Raw genomic sequence first — 23,585 nt, 5'->3', positions numbered from 1 at the left:
GTTCACAGAGATCAGACTGCAGATGTTCTTGCGGTAGATCGAACGCTCTGCGGGCGAATAAGGCTGCTTAAATCCTTAGCCGCGAACGACGGCGTCGGAGAAATCGCAATTCTACGTGCCACTGGCAACTTTTTTGTTCTACGATCTCGATAACAATTTTTACGAATCGTACTCAAGCTTTCTGGAATGATTAGGCGAGTTAGAATCATTTGGCGAAAGCTGCATTGTCTTCATTGTGAGAAGTATGGAGTGTTTATTGTAATAATCAAATATTTATTGTTATGTTATATATTGTATATATTTTATTAGATATTGTATTATTATGTTATATAATGTATATTATAATAACCAAATTTATTCTTAGCACGTTACCGTCCCGACGATTGAAAATAGCCATTATACAAATGAAGTTTGAAGGCAAAAATCCGATCATAAAATTGACTCGTGTAACCGAATCTAAACGAAATCTATTTTCGAACGTGGCAAAGTATCGCATAATTCAATTTCGCTGTCTGATATTTTATAAGTTAGATCCGTTTTTGTAAAGCGATGGAACAACCATAAAATATGCCGGCTACACGCAAAAGTTTTCGCACGAACAGCCTGAACGGTGATAGTGTTGAGATAATTTGCAGTCAGGTTACAATATAGTAACTTCATAATTCGTTTCACGTGTCGTTTTAACATCTCGGATGGCATAGATCACATCTGAAGGTGTAATTCGAAGTTTCCGAAAATGTGACATGATTCTAATCCGCTGAATTATCGAAGAACTTGCCGAAAAAGATATGGCATTTGACGATCACAATTATGAATAACCTAATTTAAATTTTGTCCTTTATAAATATAGATTTAAACTTTGTCCTTTTCAAACAGGTCATACTTTCCTTGACCTCTTATTTAAAGCCGTGAACGCGGCCATTTCTCGACCGTTATTATTAAATCGTTTTTATTTGATCTCATCCCGAACGCTTCCGTCAGACACCATACTATTTAAAAACGAGAAAATCATGCCACATTATATACGGCGACAATAACAGTATAATCTTGGACTCTTGCCGTACCCATTGATACTACCCCTCTTCACAAATATTTCAGAACATACCAGAAGACTGAGAATGCACTACTGCCTGGATCTAAACTATACAGGATATCCCAAAATCATGGCACCTCCGGGAAATGAGGTGTTCCTGACGTTATTTCAAGCAACTTTTTCCTCAGCGAAAATGCAATCCGCGGCTTCGTTTCCGAGTTATTAGCAAAAAACAGTGACCAATGAGAGGCTAGCGCGACCGCCTCACGCCAACTGATCTCGCCCCTGATTGGTCACCGTTTTTCGTCGATAACTCGCGAACGACGCCGCGGACTGCATTTTCGCTAAGGAAAAAGTTACTCCAAATCACCGTAGCAATCCCTCAGTTCCCAGAAACACCATAATTATGGTACACCCCGTAGACTCGATACTCAACAGTAAAATCTAACAAGTAAATTAAGTGTAACCTATACCACGCTCCTGTCATTACTCGCGTCAGCAGAATCACTCGTAATTCCCTTCGGCAGTTGATCGTAATTAAACGTCATACATAAAAAGAAACGAAAAAAGAAATTTAACATCCACCGCGAACAGTGGAACAATCTTTTCTGCCCGAGCGTGTTCCGAGCGTCAGGTGTATCGTCTCTCGGCTACCACGGTTAACCGATAACTTGTAATCTATTGTTTGGTATCCAAAGGGATTTCTTGCCGTAAATGAATCGATATCGAATATCAAAGGGACTGGACACGGGCGCGGCCGGCAGTCTCGCGGACAAAATTGGTCTTGAAAATCGATCGACGCTGCCAACGGGTTTATAAAATAGCGGGATGTTTGCGGGCCGCGTTCGCCGTGGCCCCCGCGCGTACTGCAGATGTTCGCGGGGCGGATCGAAGCATTCGGAACTGTAGTAATGTTCCGGATAGTACTTGGCCTAGAATCTCTGCCGGAGCTGAAGCATCGTCGAAATTAACAAAATTTCGAGCGGGTCCGGGCCGAATCGAGTTTTCCGGCGAGCGTGGCCGGGCCGGGCCGAGATCGGGCCGGTCAAAGGGAGTCAAAGGTATCGGCGACCGGGAAGAGAAGTAACCGGCATCGATCTCGGCTGTCGCGGCCACGAGATTCCCCCCCGTCCCCCCTCTTTGGAAGATAGAGCTGCCCGCGTCGGGAGCAATTAGTTTTTCCGGAATTTATCGAGCGGCGCCGATTCTGTTTCAGAAACGTCAGTCGAACCACCAGCAGGTCCTGCTGCAGGACGCGACCCTGCATACCAGGGGTCGGTACAAGTGCGAAGTCAGCGCGGAGGCGCCGAACTTCAACTCGGTCAGCGCCGAGGCCAACATGGAAGTCGTAGGTGAGGGACGCCGCTTTCGACAACCCTCCCTTGCCCTTGCCCTACCCGCGTCGCGCCGCCTAGGCGCGCTATTCCCTGTCTGTCCTGCTAATTAATGATCCTTTGATCGTGGCCATCGAACCGCCGTAATTTCGGCAAAGCCTTCTTCGTTTGCCAGTTTCCCCACTTACGACGCCGACCGGCGACAAGAAACCTCAAGGTCCCGATTGTTAGCGGGAGTCGCGTGAGTTTGTTTAACCGTGGCCCGACCGAGGCCGGTTTATTTTCAGCCGAATTGTTTACGTGACTCGAAGGCTTATCGGTGGACCGCGGGCCTGGCGTATGTTACATGCAAAAATTAGTAGGTGAAATAATACGAGCCTCTAAAGACTTCCGAAGCATTCGAATACACCGTCCGGTTATTTGCGATATGTCACATATAATTGACGTAATCGTATCAAGAAATACATTCTGTTTCCTGCAGAAAAATTCGTTGCAGTAAAATCTCTGATCAAATTAGCGTAGGATAATGGCGCTGGTTGTACCGCGATCCGATCAGTTGCCGTGCCTTTGGTTTCTCTAATTAACGAGCATTATTTTAAGTCCGTATTTACTTACTGATATCATTTATTTGTTCTTTTATTCGGTTTATTTTTCAACAAATAAATCGAACGTGTCTCGTTCGACGAGTTAATTATGCCCGAAAGCAAATCAGGGGCACAATAACCGGCTCCGGTGTTCTGTCCATTGCTTTCTTTTCACCCGTTCGCTGTAATATGATATCGGTGACTTTTTTTGTCTTTTTTTTGTTAGAGAAAAGTTACCGAAACCATGTAACCCAACGGATCGAAATGTAAATCTAAATTGATTTTTCGATGCATAAATATAGAAATTTTGTTTCGGTTGCCTACATGAACCGGCTTTCGGCTTTCGTCCGACCATTAAACGTTTAGCCGCGCCACGATTAACGCATCGGTCGTTCGTTCGTTCGTTCGTTCGCTAGTCGGAGACAAATCCGCGGAATAAGAACCGGTGACAGCCGGCGCGATTAGCTTAAGCTCCCACGAATTGCATGATGGTCAAATGCCGGGACTCCGTTATTATAGAGGAATTTAACCATTAACATAGAGTTTAGTGCCCTACGATGCTTCAGATTGCTCGAAATTGTGCATGGTCGCTCGCCGCGTGGTTCATAACTTCAATTAAACGGATATTAGCGACTAACCTATGTATATAATTTCCCCGGTTTCGAGTGGCGACCATTCAGAGAGAGGAAAATATAGGCTACCAATTAATCAAACCGAGCGAGTTCGCCCCGGCCCTTATAATTCTCATTGGTACAGTATCTTTTGTGCACGACAGATTTATATCGTTTAACCCCCCCTCGCGATCGAAAGGGCGACAGAGCATCAATCCGTCAAACACTCGGATTAATTAACAATTCCGGCTGGAGTGCGAATGAAAAATACAAAAATTCCGTACAACGGGGGCGAATATTCGCGACGACAACGCGGAACGTATTCCGTACATTGTCGAACCATATTGCCCGGTAAACCCGTCGCAACAAAAGAACCAATAAATGAAATAAATAAATAAGTGAATAAATACAATATAATATAACATAATATTATATATATATATATATATATATATATATATATATATATATATAATATTATATTATATTATATTTATTCACTTATTTATATATATATATATGCCCGGTAAATCCGTCGGAACAAAAGAACCAATAAATGAAATAAATAAATAAGTGAATATATATATATCCGCAGCTCACGGTGAATAGTCGATTTCCATAAATCGCGCCGCGTCGCAACGTGGAGTATAAGGTCGAAAAAGCTGGCGAAAACACGATTTTTCAAAAGTTGCGCAAGAATAACAATTCTGGTTGTGTCTCAGCTATTCGTACTGTATGCGAACAACACTGTACCGGTTTTATTTTTTCCATGTACGTACTCGCGTGGCGTTGTTTTGCATTGGAAGTAAATACTTTCCACAAATAAATAAATTGACGAATAGGGGTTCTGAATCCATTGAACGAAAAAAATCATATTTTGGAAGATTTCATTCGTTATTTCGTCTATCAAAGGGAAGCGTCAGACGTAGCTCGATCAAAAAACATATGATTCTATTAAAAAAAAAATGTTGATGTCCTTCGTACGTTCTCCACACGACCACCTACAAGAAATCTATCACCATCGCAACGCGTCCCTCTTTAAGGTATTTAATTTATAATTTAATTTATCCGAAAAATTTTTCGCTACACGTAATTACAATGACGTAAACCTACAAGGCAATGTGTGGTAAATCACCCTAAATCACCCTGTACACCAGGGGTGGCCAAACTTTTGATCACTACGGGCGATTTGTTTTTTTTTAATTATAGCCGGCAGTCTACCAACATAGTATGTGTTAAGTGGTCGTAAGAAAAGTAATAATTTAAAGCCAAAAATAAGTATAAATTTAAAATTTAAAAATAATTTAATTTAAGTTTAAATATTTGGTTAAGTTTAAAGTTTAAAATAAACATAGATAATATCAGACAGACGGGCGACTAAGAATAGTTATCGTCGACGCTTTGGCGGCCACCCCTGCCGTATACTTTGTGCCTACAGACATCGCTCCTATCGCCCTGCCAAATCTCGTTGAAATCGGTGCGAACCGCGTCGTCCCTCGTAAGTTAAGAAGCTCTAAATGAATCGGTCGGATACGCTTGAAACGCGTTAAGCGAGAAAAAATAATTTTGGCCAGGGAAATCGGGCAAATACTTGGCTGTGCGTCGGCTCGTAAAAAGACTCTAGACGGTGGACAAAACGCGGACTGGAGGACCGGAAAAAGAGAAAGAGAGAGAGAGAGAGAGAGAGAGAGAGGAAGAGAGAGGAGAGATGAGACAGTTCGATCAGGTCGCGTCAAATTTTAGCGCCGCGTAAAGACGAGCCCGAACGCGCGATAAACGTTACGGCCTCGTAAGTTCTGAGCTGTTACGCGAACCGCGGGTGGACGCGACGCTACGGGGGGATGCTGGGAAAACTCGCGAGCGGAGACGACGGCCGGAGGATCGTCGAGCGGAGAATCGACGAGCGGATCGGACCGTAAAAGCGTCGCGATGCGACCGGCCCCGACGCCGGAGCGGAAACGAACCTTGTCGGCGTCGCGGAGAACGAAGCCGAGCATCGCGGCGTCTGCTCATCGAAAGCGACGAAATTCTCTGTCTTTCTTTTCTCGTAGTCTGGCCGCGTTCCCCGAGCTATGCACGATCGATAACCCACCGGGTACCCGCCATTACCGTTACTTTGCCGAGCTCGTGGAAAATTTTGTACGTTGCAAATAACCCGGGGGCATCGCTCGCCTCCCGACCACCAGCACCCTTCTCCTTTCCGTCATCCCTTCCTTCCTTCCTTCCTTCCGCCCTCCTTTCCTTCCTTCCTTCTTCTGTTAACGCTCTTGTCCTTCTTTCCCCGTCCTTAGATTCGTCCGCGCGACCCCAACTCGCCGTCTTTTTCCTGCGCGGAACGGGAACGCTGCAACAAGTCGCGCGCGGCTATGATTTTCCGCGCTCGGAAACCGGAAGAAGGGCCGGCAGCGTTTTCACACTCGGCTAATGGCTCATTCGTGGCTACGGTCGCGTAACCCTCCGATCGCAGCCACCTTTTTCTTTCTTCCTTTTTTTTCTTTTTTTTTCTTTTTTTCTATTAAGCCTTTGCACTCGAAGCTGTTTTTACTGCGAATCTAAAATCATTTTTCTGACTCATGGTATTTTTATTTTATACGACAAAGTGCATTTTGTGCGTACGAAATTCACTCTTGCGACCCGCGCAACAATTACGCCCCTGACAATTCTTTAAATCTTGACTTTGTTAATGTAACTTTAACTGCGAACCTAAGATAATTTTTCTGACTCATAGTATTTCTATTTTATACGACAAAGTGCATTTTACACGTACGAAATTCACTCTTGCGACCCGCGCGACTGTTGCGCCCCTGACAATTCTTTAAATCTTGACTTTGTTAATGTAACTTCAACTGCGAACCTAAAATAATTTTTCCGACTCATGGTATTTTTATTTTATACGACAAAGTGCATTTTACGCGCACGAAATTCACTCTTGCGACCCGCGCAACAGTCACGCCCCTGACAATTCTTTAAATCTTGACTTTGTTAATGTAACTTTAACTGCGAACCTAAGATAATTTTTCTGACTCATAGTATTTCTATTTTATACGACAAAGTGCATTTTACACGTACGAAATTCACTCTTGCGACCCGCGCGACTGTTTCGCCCCTGACAATTCTTTAAATCTTGACTTTGTTAATGTAACTTCAACTGCGAACCTAAAATAATTTTTCCGACTCATGGTATTTTTATTTTATACGACAAAGTGCATTTTACGCGCACGAAATTCACTCTTGCGACCCGCGCAACAGTCACGCCCCTGACAATTCTTTAAATCTTGACTTTGTTAATGTAACTTTAACTGCGAACCTAAGATAATTTTTCTGACTCATAGTATTTCTATTTTATACGACAAAGTGCATTTTACACGTACGAAATTCACTCTTGCGACCCGCGCGACTGTTGCGCCCCTGACAATTCTTTAAATCTTGACTTTGTTAATGTAACTTCAACTGCGAACCTAAAATAATTTTTCCGACTCATGGTATTTTTATTTTATACGACAAAGTGCATTTTACGCGCACGAAATTCACTCTTGCGACCCGCGCAACAGTCACGCCCCTGACAATTCTTTAAATCTTGACTTTGTTAATGTAACTTTAACTGCGAACCTAAAATAATTTTTCCGACTCATAGTATTTTTATTTTGTACGACAAAGTGCATTTTGTGCGTACGAAATTTACTCTTGCGACCCGCGCAACAGTTACGCCCCTGACAATTCTTTAAATCTTGATTTTGTTAATATAAAAATTATCTTAGAACGTGATGTAACGAATTTTCACGGTGCCTCGGAGTCGCCGCTCGAGTGCAAAGGGTTGATACTCGTCCGTTCCAACATAACACGTTTTCGACGCGAAACCTGGTCGAACGTTAACGGTGACCGCGTTGTTTTACAACAACGGCGGCACTGTATTTATTTGGACCTTTTCAGCCGCGTTTCACTTTTTTTTTATAGCGCGTGCTCGAACTGAAAAATGTATCTGCACCTACAGGCGGTTTTCGAACGGCGCGTTCACAATAGAGGGCGAACGGTTCGGAGTTGCGTTATGAAAGGTCGTTTAAATAAAAAACCGCGGGAACTTATCTACGATCCGTGAAATTGCTTCGATTAAATATAATATGACGAGTCCCTTTGAAATTGTTATTTAACAGAAAATCACCGATCTCGTCTCGGACACGGCTCGGTCGTCGAGAAGCCTGTTAATAGACTTCCGATCAAAAAAAAAAGGAGAAAAAAAGAAAAAATGTTAAATGAATTCGTATGAAAGAGTCTTTAGAATTTCGAGCCACGCAAAAGTGTGTTGTCAAGGACCGTTGATAAAGCAAAGTATTCTGCGCGATAAGAGATTTTAAATATCTCTTTTGATCTCGCATCACCATCGTTTTTCAATTCCAATGGGAGAATATTTATCAGCTGCTTTTTATTCCATTCCGCGATGTCAATGGACAAATCAAATTAGGAAAATGGAGGATCGACGGGGATTAATTTTGCAAATCGAGGAACGCGTCTCTCTCTCTCTTTCTCCGGGTCGGCTACCTCCTGGCTCGCTCGCTCGCTCGCTCGATACGCGGCCGTTTTATTTATTTAATAAGGGACGAACCCCGGGCCCGCTATATATAAAAAAAAAGATAAAAATAGCAAGGAGCGCGATCGCAGTAAGATACGCGGAGACGAGCGTTTAAATAAAAACGGAGGATTGATACGATTGATACGTTCACGATAGACCGGTGAACTTCGTTGACCCCGGTTAACGGCCCGATTAAAATAATTGAACGTACCAATCGAAGCGGATGATCAATTCGAGCGACTGATAGTGCACGATTTCAAGTAATTAGAGTCGCGCGACACTAAATACCGGGGTAACTTTGCGATTCCGCTATTCCGTCAAAGCATAATGTTTCAGAATCCAAGCGCGCGTCATTTGATCCTCGGAACGTTTCCGAACACTTTATGGAAGCCGAAGCCTTGTTTCACCAACAAACTGTTGTCTACAATTTTCTGCAAATATATTTTCCATCGTGTCTTTAGAATTTCTATTTTAGTCGAAGAATCTTCGATCTCGTCGATCGCTGCTCAACGAAACTTCTTAGCTCCGAAATCTCTTGCTTTAAAAACCGTGTCCACAATCTGTGACCAAATGTTGTGAATTAATATTCATTTTATCTTGTACAATGCGTAATTTTACCGTTCTGTTGCGTTTCATTTCTTCCCCTGCAACCTTAATTCTCTGTTGCAAATGAACCGCTCTTTCGTATTATTGGGTTACTATTGAGTTTTTTATTGGTATAATGAATAAGTAAATAAATCAATCAATCAATCAATCAATAAGTAAATAAATAAGTAAGTAAGTAAATAAGTAAGTAAATAAGTAAATAAATAAGTAAGTAAGTAAGTAAATAAGTAAATAAATAAGTAAGTAAGTAAGTAAATGAATAAATAAGTAAATAAATAAATAAGTAAGTAAATAAGTAAGTAAATAAATAAATAAACATTCGATCGCACCAAAACCGTACGAGGATCAATTGAAGGCCGAAAAGATTCAAACCGATGTGAATTGTGATTTCCACGGGGTCTGCTGGTTCGCATGGGTTCTGAGAACGCGAGAGATATCGCGTAAGAAAGGTGGCAGTAGAGAAGAAGAAAGGGCACGGTGTTCCATTGTAAATCGCGCTACATATCCGCGTGCTCGCGTGCATCGCTCGCTCGCTGATGCTCGCCGGCGAGCGGGCGAGCGGGCGAGCGACTCGGAAGGATCAATCCAATCGCAGTCGCGAATGGCTTCGTTGAATATTCTAAACGAAGCATCACGACAGCTTCGAAGGCTTCGCGAGAGAACGAGCTTTTATCGAGATCGCGACGTCGGGAACCGAAAGCTCGGGATTAAACGACAGTCCGGGAACGCGAAGAATCTCGGCATTATTCTCGCGGGGTGAAAAAGGGGGGAGGACTAGGTGTCCGGTTCCCTCTGCGAGCTCTTCGGCTCCTTTCGATCTCTCTCTCCGATTTCGCTCTCTTGGGAACAAGAAAAAAAAATACCGTTTGTAATTTTATTTCGCAGAAGCAACTGAAAATCAAGGGTCACCGGATTTTACGTTTGCATAGAAGATGCATCGGTATTAAACGCTCCTTTCTCTGCGCGGATCTCTGTGAGCCAGAGATCGGAAATCGAAATATTTTTGGGTTAAATATTGCACCGGTATTTGCTTCCGTATTGTCGCGACGTAACCGCTATCTGGATGATCGGTTTTAAATGCCGGTACAGTAATGTCTCTCTAATTGACGCTCAGATTGTCCACAAAAATGGACAATTTTTGAAGAGGAGATACGATTGTTCGAGCTTCGTGGCTCCTTTTTTATAGTTATCGATTGTCAAAGATTATAAAAACGAACCGCGAGGCTCGAATAATCGTATCTCCTCCTCCCGAATTGTCCATTTCCGTGTACAATCTGAGCGTCAATTAGGGAGACATTACTGTATTTGACGTCCAGATCGATGAAAATACCGAAATGTTTATCGTTGTAGTACTTGCTCGAGTCGCTGAATATAGCTAAAAATATATATCCAGACTTTCGTATACCAATATATCGTCGTATTTGTCTGTAAACAGTATTCCGACGGACAACAATCGCGTACGAATTGGTATCCTCGACGAATAGAATTAGAATAGAAATTCGACGAGGACGAGCGCAAATTGATAAGAAGTTCATGGCGCGTCGATGCGCATCGGTATCGAGGATCCTATTCGGCGGCACGGCGAATGAAAAGTGCATCGGTATCGGCGACAATTTGATTCGCGGTCCGATCACGCAGGTTAAAGCATTCTTTAACGCTCCCGTGCTCCGCGATTATACTTTACCGGGCAATATAGTTCGTGTTTAATGCTTACTTAACGCTCATTTAATGCCTATTTAATGCGCCATAAAGTTCTACCTTCGTCTAATTCTGTCACATTCTCACGGGTTTCGTTTAATAACAGCGGTTGTTACCCGCACGCGGCCCGCCGCCCCCGCCGCGGATCACCTCCTCCGTTCCACTTTATACCGGTTTATTCACAGCCGCAAGTTTTAATCTTTAATTTGCGATTATTTCGTCTGCTATTTATTTCTCCGCATTCTTTGTTTTACGCCCGACTTTTACGTCGCTTTTCGCGCCATTCTTTCGCGTTAATTCATGATACGCGCTGGTTCGCAGCCGCCGCCGCCGCCGCAGCGCCGGCCGTACCGGGAACACGTTTTTGTTGCCGTTTCTTCCCTCGTTCCGGCGCTCGTGTTAATACGTCGAATCGTAAATAATTTCGGAAACAAATTCTAACGCCGCGTCTAACCGATGAAAAGACCGAGCCAACGCGAATCCCGAGCGCAGCTATATTTTATCGGCCGCGAGCAAAAAGGAAAATTATTTACGATTCGACCGGATATATCCTTGCGGCCGTTATCTCCGATCGCAAGCGACGATCTCGCGCGAAAGCAGCTTAATCCGAAATCGGCTAAAAGCGGGAACGTTTAATCGCGCTCGGTGTCGAGTTCACGGGCCGGGACGGAGTCGCGGAAACCGTTTCTCAGGAGACTGTCGTGTCGTTAACGAGAGAAAGAGAGAGAGAGAGAGAGAGAGAGAGAGAAGCGCGCTCCTTGCCGCTTCCGCTCTCGTGAATCGCGTTCCGAGAGGAGCCGTTTATTAAAAAGCTTGCTCTCTCGGATACGCGCCGGGGGAGCCGAACTAAAAGCGATCGCGCGTAAACGTCTCTGCGTTACAGTTCTTCCGCAAGACGGCCCGACGATAACGGGGGAGGAGAAGATTTACGCTACCGGCGATGTCCTCGACCTAAATTGCACCAGCGGCAAGTCTCATCCAGCAGCGAACCTCACGTGGTTCATCAATGGGGAGCAGGTGAGCCGAAAAAACCACATACCGCTTTCTATCTATACCGTCGCTCGCGGATACCTCTTCTACGAAAGTCTAGCAACTCTTTCGACGCGACGATGTTTCGAACTGTCTTCCTGATATCACATCCGTTTCTTTTTAAACAGTTAGCTATGTTTCACACGAGTATAATAGTCGCAGAGAAGTGGAAGTATAGTAATGTCTCCCTAACTGACGCCTCGGGTTGTCCACAAAACTGGACAATTTCGGAAGGAGGAGATAGGATCACTCGAGCCTTACGATTTGTTTTTATAATTACGAATTGTCAACAATTGTAGAAACGAGCCGCGAGGCTCGAATAATCGTATCTCCTCGAAATTGGCCATTTTCGTGGACGATCCGAGCGTCAATTAGGGAGACATTACTGTATTCCGTGTCGCGATGAGTATAATCGTCGCGCGTGAAAAGCAGCGAGCATGAAAACGAAAACGTATTCTCAAATTTCAAGATGTTGAAAAATGTTCGTATCGAATAATTGTACCTCCTCTTCCGAAATCGTCCATCTTCGCGCCCGATCCGAGCGTCAATTAGGGAGAACTTCCCTTAATCCGGGTAAACGACGTTCGATCGCGTTTCGCAAAGAACGCGAACAAGTCGATAAATCGTCCGATAGAGTGATTAAAGCATTATACCTCGGCTTAGGAGACTTGGAATCGAGTTAACAAGTTCGATCTGAAAGTCGCGACCGGCGCATCGAGTCGGTGCATCGAATTGGGATATTAACCGGGTCGGTGGGTTTTGTGATCCAGGTTGAAAGAAAATTCCGTTGGCAGTCGGAAGAACGCTGCGTCGAAAGAGTAGATCGTCGTAGGAGTTTGATCGGCCGGTAGGTTAGCGTGGGTGGGAATTGCTCTGACTAGACGGCGAAGGGTGGGAGGGTGGGAACCGGTAAATGGCAGGATGGAAAGGATCGTTAACCGACGCAGGGGTGGAGAGACGTCGTCGTCGGCGTCGTCGTCGACGGTTGCGCGACAGAGTCGGCGACAGCGGCGTCGGCGACGCGATGCTTGATGAGCCAAAGCGCCAATTAACGAACGGCACCGAAACCCGCGGAGCGGCGCGGCGCGTAAACGCGGCGGGCCGCCTCTGCCGTAGCGTCACGACGACGACGACGACGAGGAGACTCGGTTCCCGTTCGCATTATTCGAAGAAAGAACGAACAAGGGGGTAGGGGGAGAGGGGTGCGGCGTCGTTCGAGCAACGAAACTCGTACAATTCGGTTAATTGTTAATTACCCGTCGTCGCGTAGGCGACAGGAATCCAATTTTCCGTCGAAGAAGCTCTCGGGCCGCGAGGAGCTTCCCCGCCGTCGAATCGACGTCGCGACTCGAGGCGGCTGCGGCGCGGCGTTTCGATTCCCCGGTTCTTTTCGCCTTGGACGACTTAGCCGGTGTTTTAAATATAATCCGCAAAGTGGAGGCAGTTGATGCGGGGAGCTCGCAGACACCCGGGACGGACGCGAAGCGTGCACGGTCTTAAAGACTGCGCCGATGAACGGCGAAGCTCCTTTAGGGCTTCGCAGCGAATCGAGCCCGCCGGCTCGAAAAGTTTCCTCTTATCCGTGCCGCGTCCTTTCCCCCCTCGCGCCTCCACCGGCGTTCCTCCCTCCGCCCACGCGTTACGCTCGCTTCCTCCGGTGGAAAACTTGGCAACCTTCTCGACGATGTCCATTAGGAGTTGAGCGAGTTTAGCGCGGCACTTAACGCGAGCAATATTGTTTCGAAAACGTTCCTCGTCACGAGTCTCGAAAGATTCGCCGAGCGTCGCGGCGCACAGCGGCGCAGAGCGTCGCGATTCGCGACGCCCGCGACCGATCCGTTCCCGACGCTTCCTTCGGAGCCGGCTTCCCCCCCGCCGGCTGCTGCGCACCCTCCCCCTACGAGTGTCCGCCAGTCTCAGACTCTCTTTCAATTAGCCGGAGCTTCGCGCAAGCTGCGAAACCCTTCGACGGATCGGCCACACTCGACTGCCTCGGTTCCGTTTCTCGCGAATCGATTGTCGTTCTATACTTCTCGACCGATTTGCAGCCGGGAGACTGCATAATGCAGGCGCGAACGCCGGATGCTTGTCTGGAGCTTCTTCTCGCGGACCGATTTTACGGGAGTTATATGAATCGAGCAGCGTTAGGAACTTTAAGCAGCTTTAAACGTCGACCGACTGAAAACGCGCATCATTGTTAATTAATCTGTCGAACTGTTTTGGCCGCGGCTTATGCAACGCGACGCGCACACGCGCGCGCGCGCTGACTTTCAGAAACGTTCTCCGACTACCACGAGCCACGCGGGGGGCGCGGCTGAAAAATCGTGGCACTCGGGGGGGATGATTCTACGCGGAGAAATAAGTCGATAAATGACGTAACGTTTTCTCATTCGAGTCTGCGTTTCCGAGGAAAACAAGTTCAAATATCCGGTTTAAATGGCTTGTAGTAGCACGAGGAAAGTAGAATTGGTGTGCGATGGTCAGACGCGCCCCTCGATTCCTATTTAGTAGCATTACTTTTTCGAACTATTTTTCCCCGAGAACGGAGCCTTGAACGAAAAAATATTATTCTTTCGCTTCGACTTATCTATGCATGTAGAATCATCCCGGTTGCGCCAACGATCGTTTCAACCCGCGATGTTGAATCGACGTTCGTCGAGAAGGCCAATTTGCGATTAAAATATTAACGAGCGTGGAGAAGCCCGGGGTTTATGCGGGTCTGAATGTAGAGGAGGGATCTTTTAAACAGGTTTCGATTTTCTGTAAGTGTACTTCGCGTAAGAGGAACCTGATTCGACTCCCGTATCAGTCAATTTTCATCCGGTAATCTCTTTAGAAACGACTATTCGGCGCGCCATCGCGTTCATCCGCGGTTCTTCCCTATCCCGGGGAATGTAGCATAATAAAGCTGAATGGTGTATCAGAGGAGTAGCAGCAACAGCAGCAGCAGCAGCAGCAGCAGCAGCAGTAGCCGGCGCTGATCCAGATGCCAGCGTGCTGGCTCGCGTGGCAGGCTCTCGTATCGTAAAAGACACTCGAAGCGGAGCTCGATGGAAGCAGAGGTATCGGGGCAGGGGCGGGTTTAGCGTGCTCGCATAGCTTAATACCCAATCGAAAACGGGAGTGGAACAAGCGATTGGGATCGTTCGTTTCTGCGGCAGCGCACTCGGCAGCTCGGATCGGCACGCGCGATCGCGCATATGATCGTCGTCGTCGTCGTCGTCTCGCCGCGGCAATTCGGCCCGCCGCGCGGAAATAGTCCCGAGCAATCTCCATACACGGGACCACGATAATCCGAAACTCGTTTCGGCCCGCTCCGGGCAAAGAAACTCGGACCAAGTTTCATCGGCTGAGCCGCGTTTAACCTTTTATCCGAGGTTTTCCACCCCTCGATCCCGTGGCCCCCGGGGCGGCGATCGTCTTCCGCGATCACGGCCCCGGCTGGAAACTCGAACGGAGAAACTCTGGGAGAACCGCGTTGGTTCCGTCGTTGGTCCGTTTCAGGTGATGCCCGACTCGGAAACGGTGTTCGAGCAGCACGGACTGTTCGCGGTGATCTCCAGCTTACGACTCCGGCTGCAATCGGCTCACATCGCCGACAAAATAAACGTCAGGTAATACCGTCCTGGACAATCCAACCTCCCCGACAATAGCACCAACCAACCATGACCGTCACACGACCGCCTTATCATCTCCAGCCTGTTCAACGACTAATGCGTCTCTATAAATTTTGTCGAAGATGCGAGGCGACCGTGGAATTGGATTCAAACTCGGACACGCCGTTCGTCGAGACGCGCACCACGGAGGTATTCGGTAAGCCTTGGCGCGATTGCGCGCCATCCGTTCCGTCTCCTCTGTTCCGCACCCTAGTTTTATTCGCTTTTTTCTTTCTTTTCCCCCGGTTCTTCGCCTCCCTTTCGTTTCGCTCCACGCAGGCTTCGCTACTCGTTTTCAGGGGTCGCGCGAGCGAAAGAAAGAGCGAAAGTGCGGCCGAGCGAGCGGGTCGGCGAACGGCCGAGCCGGGCGGGCTAGGCGGGTAAAACGCGGCAAAACGACGGAGGCGTTAATTAACGCGAGCTTGACGGCACGAGAAACGATTACCTCGTTATTCCCGGAGCGAAAGAGCCGCGGAACGAGCGAGAGAACGCGACGACTCACTTTCGCAGGAAATTAAGCATCGCCCGCGAGCTCCGACGAATTAAGGATGCTTTACGATCGCCGTTCGCTGTTCGCCGTTCGTCGTTGTCCGTGCCACCGTGGACCTATATACCGCAAGAGGCCGTCCCCCGGCTTCTTCTTCCGCTTCTTCCTTCCAACCAACCCTTGCCAGGACTCTTTCCCGAGACCGCACACCGCCCCGAGCCACCGCGCGATCCATCGAAATTAAAACAATAATTTACTCCCCGTTACATTTTCCGACCACTTCGCTCCTCTCCGCCCCTACCCTGCCGCGCCATTCGTTTACTTCACCCTCGTCTACCGACCTCGGAATCGCCGATGAGATCGCGGCCGAACCGCATCCCCTTCCTTGGCCGCGGCAGAGATTTTTCAAAACCACCCCCCAAAACTCATCGGAGTGGGACGAGACGAATATTACACGATTTTTATGAATTAAAGAAACCAGCGCTGGTCTCGCTGTATTAAACTTGCGGAGCACCGGGTAGATCCGCAGGCATCGGACACCTCTTTTAGAAAATTGGACTGATATTGTCTGGTTCTTTCGGGCTGGAGATTTTTCATAAAGTGTCCCCGGTGTTCGACTCAGGCGGCTGGCGAATATTATGGGTGGACCGCGAACTTTTATGCCATCTGTGACGTTTCCAAGTTTGCGAAATAGAAAAAATTTCAGTTGATTAAAATTTTGATACTTCGACTCGACGATAGAGAATCGTTTAACCCACTGAAACAGATCTGTTTCGAATTCTGATTTTTCTAAAACAACCCGCGAATATTGACATTTCCTTCGAAGATTATAAGATCTCTACAAGGTGTCCCAAAAATGTCTCGGATCATTTGAAGCAACTTCTTCCTTTACAAAAATGTTCTCCGAGGCACCGTTAACGAGTTATTAACGAAAAACAGTGACCAATAAGAATCGAGTACGGCTGACGCGAGGTGGCCCAGCCAACCAGCGCACGAAGCCCAGTTCCGCTCATTGGCTCGGTCGCCTCGCGCCAGCCGAGCTCGCCTCTCATTGGCCACTGTTTTTCGTTAATAACTCGTTGACGGTACCTCGGAGAAAATTTTTGTAAAGGAAAAAGTTGCTTCGAATTACCCGAGGAACCCGCCACTTTCGGATTGCGAGACATTTTTGGGACACCCTGTATAAATTGAATTTCCGGAGTAGAAATTCACGGAGCACGGAATAGAGTTCCAGGTAGCATCATGGCGGTCCACTATTCCAGAAGATGGTTTTTCCTTATTCTTCCGACGCGAGAATTTTTCAGGAAGGTTCCTACTGCGACGCGGGAGGAGCTAGGAATATTTCAGCACGTTCACCCCTAAAGTCCCCTTACTAATTCCCACCGTAATGCCGGGAGGTCGCCGGGACCGGAATGAACGCGGCAGACCGTCAGCCGAAAACATGGACAATAGGAAATCTTCCGTGGAAATTTCGTTGGAAAAAATTGGTCGAAACAGTTCCCGCCCACCGGAGCCTAGAGCCAGGAATATTTCAGAACGTTTACACATAAAATCCCTATACTAATTCCATGTGCAAAGCTTGGGAGTCGAGCGGTACTCGCGAAGCGAGCAGACGCCGTCTCCGAAGCTGGCTCGATCTTTTCCACGGTTTTTCGTTGCCGGTGTAAATTTTTGAGGCCCGCGCGTCCAGGCAGAGCCCGGCGGCGGGGTGAGAGTCGAATTTTCGGCCATTAAACTTTCAGCGATCCCGCCTAGAAAGCTTAGGTGGGCACCGCAAACCCTAACGAATACGTTATGACGCCCCCTCTCCGCGCGGAAGTCATCGCTGGCTTCTTTTCCTTCCATTTTTCGCGAGGAAAATCTTTCGCAAACAGTCCCGGCCCCGCGCGCGAGGGGCCAGGGACAATGCGGGATATTTGCCCAGCGAAATCCCCGCGGTGTAGCCGCCTCGCGGAGGCTCGCGGGGCCTCCGGAAACTCTTCCAAACGCTTCGCAGTGTACTTCCCGAAAGCTTTCGGCCCGGCGCTGTCTGTTTCAGCGCGTACACGCGACGCCGTCCGATCGAACCGCGTTTATTTAGTTAGGTATGCCGCGGCACGTCGTACGAATCTCGCGAGCGCCGGCTAGTGGAAACGGTCCACCGGATTCGCGCGTAACGACGCCATTGTTTGGGTTCGGGTCGGGCCAAACCGACGAGAGAGAGAGAAGCAAAGCGGAGAAGACAGAGAGAAAAAGAGAGAGAGAGAGAGAGAGAGGCGGTCGGTTTGCACGCAACTCCAATACCGTCGAGTGAAAATCGGCGCTCGTGTGTCGAAACGACGCGATCGATCTCTCGCCACGGCCGAGAAAGTCGCGTTTTCTTCTCCCCCGCCTTTTGCTCGATCGAAAGCGGCCAGACCCGAGTCGCGCCACGATTCGGAAACTAGGAGATCGACCGAGGGGAGCCGCCAGGGGGGCGGGAAGACTGTGTCGAACGTCTGGACGAAATTACTCTTAACGATCCTCGATTTTCTCGTTAGCCGGAATCGTTCATGGAACCGACCTAGACCGGCTCGCTCGCGGCACCAGCCGCTCCCGTTCCGGTCCCGTCCCGCTTTCGATCGGCCCGAAAGACCCCTCGACGAATCCTCTGTACGTAGAAACTTTCCATCGGGCCAGCCCCTCGCCGCCCCCATCACGGCTTATCGACGTTCGCAACCTCTTTTCCTTGACTCGGAGAGCGCGTCGCGTCGCGTCGCGACGTCGCTTTCACGGCCGACTAGCGGCACGAATCGAGGATGAACGTCGCGACGCGTCGACCGAAGAGCAAAGTTATCGACGCGACGAGCCGCGAACTTTCCTCCTCGATGTGCACCGTGGAAAAGCTTCAAATTGTCCCGGGAACGACGATCTCTTCCACCGTCCTCGGACCCGATCCCGTCCCAATTCTCGATTCAACGCCGACCCCTCGATGCACAATTATTTTTAGTTCGCACGCACCGTTCTCCGAATTAGCGGCTCGATTTCCTCGCGCCGCGCGTAAAAAGCACGAGCTTTCTCGCTTCGTTGACCTCGAAATGGGTCAGCCGCGATTCGCGCGATCGCAACTACGACCGCTTAATGCCCTCGCGGAATTCGCAAAACTATTTTCCGATAAACTGTTCACCGAAACCGCTGACTCGCGGATTCTGTATAACGTAAACTTTCGGTTCCGTATTGTAAAGAAATGGCTTTCTACCCGTGTATATAAATAACTGAAATTAACCCTTAGCGCTCCGCGCGTTTCTCGAGTACTGCCTACCAGCAACTCCGGCACATTTTTGGAGCGGAGCGCCTGAGATAAAGGAAGTCTTATTCCGAGCGGAAAAGATTACACTTCCTTGCGAATGCATTTGGTTTTATTTATTTTATAAGTATACATTTTCCTATTGCAAATAAAGGATAAATTTTTAATTTTGTGATTCACCATGGTGCGATATCTTTGGTAACAATCTCCCATGTGCATTCTGGGTTTACTTGGACAAGTGTCACAGTATTCGCTTTGCCAAATAGAGTTACTAGATGTTTCTTTCAAGTTTAGAACATTTTCTGCGTAATTGTTGGTGTCCTTTATAATTTCATTTACCAATTCGTCCGTGAAAAATAATTTAAAACATTGTATCGGCTGTTCAATGTTTGTAGGAACTTGTGGTCCAATGACCTGTGGCAATACGCTAAAAGGTATTCTGTCTGGAATATGTATTTCTTCCGTAACATCACGCCATTCGTCCAAGTCTTGTAACGAATCTTCGCTTTCACTTTCAATAATTCTCATTCTTCGTCTCTTTGGATAGTATAATTTCGCTACTACTTGCCGAAGTGTCAGAATCATAACCAACATTGTCTTCCACAATGTCTTTTAACTCTTCAAAATCAAATACGTCTTCGGTATCACTCGGCTCTAAATTCTCATCGTAATATTTATTTTTCTCCATGCTGCTAACCATAGAAAAGGTCAAAAAATGGTTTAATCGTAATGGTACAGACTTAGCACGTTTTAACTACAGATAACAATTGCTAACGTCGACGATAACGTATGCTAAAAACATTTGGCTCCGCAGCGGAGCCTTCGGAGTTACGGAACAAATGACAAATGTCTCCGTAGCGGAGCCTTCGGAGCGCTAAGGGTTAAATTAAAAACGGGATAGACTTTTGCTGGAAGCTCGCCGTGGAACGGACATGTCGGTAGGTTCGTTGAAAAAGTTGCATGTTTCAAGGAGAACTTATCAGAAAGTTCCGCGGCTCTTTCGATTCCTGGTAGAAACGTATCTAGAACGGCCGGGAAACGTCTGTTCGTAGGTACGTTGGAGCGTAATCGCGGCATTATCGTGTCCGCTCGTGAAAGGCCGACGTCGGACGCGTAACTCGAGCAACAATAAAGAAAACCGGCGTAGCTCGGGCGCTCGATTTACGAAAGCTCGATTACCTCGGCCGGCCGGGCGGCGCGATAAGTCCAGCCCGAAACGTGTTAAGTATACTCTTGGCTGTTGCAGTGGAGGGTCACGCGAGCGCTGCAACCTCCTGCATGTGCCTGACGGTGGCTAGTGCACTGCTGCTACGGCTGCTGCCGCCGGTTTAGAGTCTCGAACGGCGGGACAGCGGATCGGATCGTCGATTCGACGCGTCTCGCGTTCTACCTCGCCGACGACGACCGAGCCGGAGCACCTCTTCGACCCTCGGTCAAACGAGGCTCGACCACTGACCCTGGGGCGGCGACCACTGGCGCCGCGGGAAACGGGTCCAGGACCCCTCGACGAGCCTACCGGTGTCCATCGGACGACAGCAGGGCCTACAGGACCCCGGACGGATCCGTTTCGAGCGACACGATGACACGCGAGATTCGATTAATTTGCTGACGCATACTGGGCCCGGCGAGACGGACCCCGCTCGGCCGTGGCCCGGAGAATTCGGGATGGGTCGCGACAGATCGCGGAGCACGGTATTGTCTCGATAACCGGCCCAGAATTAAGGCTGCGGATAGATTTCGAAATTGGTGCACTCTCAATCGATGCAAAACTGTCGAATAGTGCACTCTTCGACTCGAGCGAAGCCGTTCTACGAGGCGAAGCTCTAGACTCTGGAGTCCAGATTTTACCACGGCGGAATTTAGAGTTCAAAAGTTCAAAGTGGGAAGCGCCATTGGAGGCTGAAAAGATGATCGTCGTCTATGACTGGCTCTAACAGCGCCAGCTCCTATTCGATCAAAGCTAACGCTCGAATTAGCTCCCAGTGGTGGAACCTACGATGCAAAGCTCTGGAATAGGTCCAATGTGGTTTGGAGATCAAGGTGAGAAGTACTACTGGGAGCTGAGAAACGGCGGTCATTATTCGCGATTGGCTCTAGCGATGCATTGTTCGATTTTATCACCGCCGACGTTCGAATTAGCTCCCAATGATGGGTCCTACGAGGCGAAGCTCCGGAGTGGCTCCAGCGGAGGTTAGAGACTAAGAGTTAAGAGGTAAGAAGTACTACAGTAATGTCTCTCTAATTGACGCTCGGATTGTCCACAGAAATGGACAATTTGGGAAGAGGAGATACGATTATCCGAACCATGCAGCTCCTTTTTATAATTCTTAACAATTCGTAACTATGAAAACGAAGCGCAAGGCTCGAATAAGGCTCGTATCTTCTTTTCCCAAATTCTCCATTTTTCTGCACAATCTGAGCGTCAGTTGGGGAGACATTATACTGTACCGGGAGCTGAGAATCAGCGAAAGCTGAGCTAGTCTGTGCTGGTTGATCCCGATAGGGCCCGCGACAGTTATCGAGACTTTGCATCGAGTTATCGAGACAGCACCGTAGTCGCGACTCGAGTCCCGATCTCGATGTTCCGCCGCATATCCCGCCGTGTTTCTCGCAATGACGCGCACCCGCGTAGCACACGCAACGTTACGTGTAACCCGTTTACGGCTTCGAAGCTTCCACTGTCCCGTAATCGTACTTCCGAAAAAAAAAGAAAAAAAATAAACGAACGACGCGCTGCACTTTCTCGCGCCGCCACTCTCGTAGCTCGTAGTCGCCACCGACCGAATCGACGGAACGCCCGACGGACCCACGCGACGGGACTGACACACACGGACTGTTTGTATGTTTCACCGATCGGATCGGCCGATCAGAGGAGGCACGATATTCCTAGACGCGCGTCTCCGACGGCCGGCGGACGGGAACGACGGCGCGCGTCTGGAACGACCGCACGATAATCGCCGAATCTCGATCGCGAATTCACCTTCCTCGCGACATCCTTCCGCCGCGCGGAAACGCGTCGCGTGTCGCGCGCGTTTCCCGCGCGCCGATGCAAAACTGTGTATGTACGTGTGCGAGCAAGTCTGTATACTTGTATATACCTGAGAGAGACGCGCTGTATACCTGCCGTATTCCGCGTACCTTACCGAATAGAAGAGAGATGAACGAACAGAGAGAGAGAGAGAGAGAGAAAGGGAGAGAGAGAAAGAGAGGGAGAGAGAGAGAGAGAGAGGTCGAGCCGATGCGATACTAATCGCGCTTTCCATAGCATAGTCAACGGACCGGTGGGCCGCGTTTTTGGAGTCGGGCCACGACTCTTCTTCGGGACGTCGGTATCCAATGTGACGGGAACGGACCACGGAAACAAAGAGGAAATTCCGTGTTTTTCCGTGTCGATCTCGCTCGTCGACAGCCGAACGCTCGTCGGAAACGATCGCGTACTTGTGTGTATGGCCTAATGTATATATTTCGCATATTTAGTAAATAAATCGTATTTCATTACAGCCGTGTGTTCGATCTTCATTTTCCCAGGTTCCTAAACAAGCTCCAGAAACATTCTCCTCATTCTCCTCGTCGTGATCATGACTGCTCGGTCATGAGTCAGTCTAGATGGTCATGCTAAGTCTAGAATTCATTTTCTGTTGTTTGAATTTATTTTGTATTGTACAACATTGCCGCATTGCCTCCGATTTGCTATTTGTGTACGAAGTTTTCAATGGGATGATCCCTTTTAAAAAAATAATCCCTTTTTTTTTAAATAAATCGGCACCTCTTAAACAACGACCGATCCTCTACAGAAGGATTTCATAGACCGTTTTATGTGGTCGATTTATTATATATACAATAGATCTTTAAATCGTATCTTTGTCAATATTCAAGATTTTTTCAAGATTTTTTCAATTTTCAAGATTTGTTTCAATTTTCTATTTCATTTGTACGTTTTAACTCGCTGTGATACACCTTTTCCGTTCATGCTATCCACTAACAAGGTTAGTATCTGACATTCCTTCGTTTTGTAGTCACTTTTAATTAATTATTATGCAAGCACTCGTTTATGCGCCTTCTGTACTGTTTACGTATATTGCTCGTCTGTCAACTATTATATCGCAAAGGTCTTTTTCCTCTGTATATTATATATTATATTATTATTATGTTTATATTATTATATTATATTATATTATTAATATTATATTATTATTATATATATTATAATATATTCACAAATAAATAAATAAATAAATAAATAAATACATAACCTTATTATAAACTTCTGCGTTATTGCGAGACCTCCCACGTCTGCTCTTCAAGTTCTCCTCGCACCAAGTGCTCGCATCCGACAACCAATAAATAACAGAGATAACAACAGCAATAAATAAAAATAATAAAATAAATAATAATTACAATAAATAACAAAGTCCGTAGCCTAATTGCAGAAAGAGGAGTCGATTGCAGCAGGACGAAAGAGATGAGCGGAAGATCGATCGCCCAACGTCTCCCCGCAGGATCTACTCCGGGCCGGGTGTTCCGTCGGCTTACCGGTTCACCGCGTCTTCCAGCGGTCGGAAAAGAATTAATTAACGGTCGTTCGTGCCACGGGACAATAGGAGGCGAGGCTCGTCCGACGAGAGCACCCCTTAGCTCGTTACGAGGGAAATTCTAGACCGAATAAACGGTCGGCAGACGCGGACACAGTCCCGGAAGGCGATCGATGCTAATGC

General features: G+C 47.6%; 1 protein-coding gene across 2 annotated transcripts in view; it reads left to right on the top strand.

The window, feature by feature from the left end:
• LOC117226158 (cell adhesion molecule 2) overlaps positions 1-23,585 on the top strand; it is a 129,823-nt gene that overhangs the window by 62,503 nt on the left and 43,735 nt on the right. The window contains exons 5-9 of one of the 2 annotated variants that reach the window (XM_033480220.2): positions 2,250-2,385; positions 11,317-11,450; positions 14,967-15,076; positions 15,202-15,275; positions 20,117-22,370. In XM_033480220.2, the coding sequence (XP_033336111.1) occupies positions 2,250-2,385; positions 11,317-11,450; positions 14,967-15,076; positions 15,202-15,275; positions 20,117-20,202 (540 nt within the window). In that variant the 3' untranslated portion in view covers positions 20,203-22,370. Of the gene's footprint in view, positions 1-2,249; positions 2,386-11,316; positions 11,451-14,966; positions 15,077-15,201; positions 15,276-20,116; positions 22,371-23,585 lie in introns of those variants that run through there. The other variant, XM_076525047.1, reaches the window with a different exon arrangement.

This window comes from Megalopta genalis, chromosome 11, assembly GCF_051020955.1.
Source record: "Megalopta genalis isolate 19385.01 chromosome 11, iyMegGena1_principal, whole genome shotgun sequence".
Taxonomy (NCBI): Eukaryota; Metazoa; Arthropoda; class Insecta; order Hymenoptera; family Halictidae; genus Megalopta; species Megalopta genalis.
Note: the sequence above shows the minus strand (reverse complement) of the source record. Positions and strands in the feature narration are given on the sequence as shown.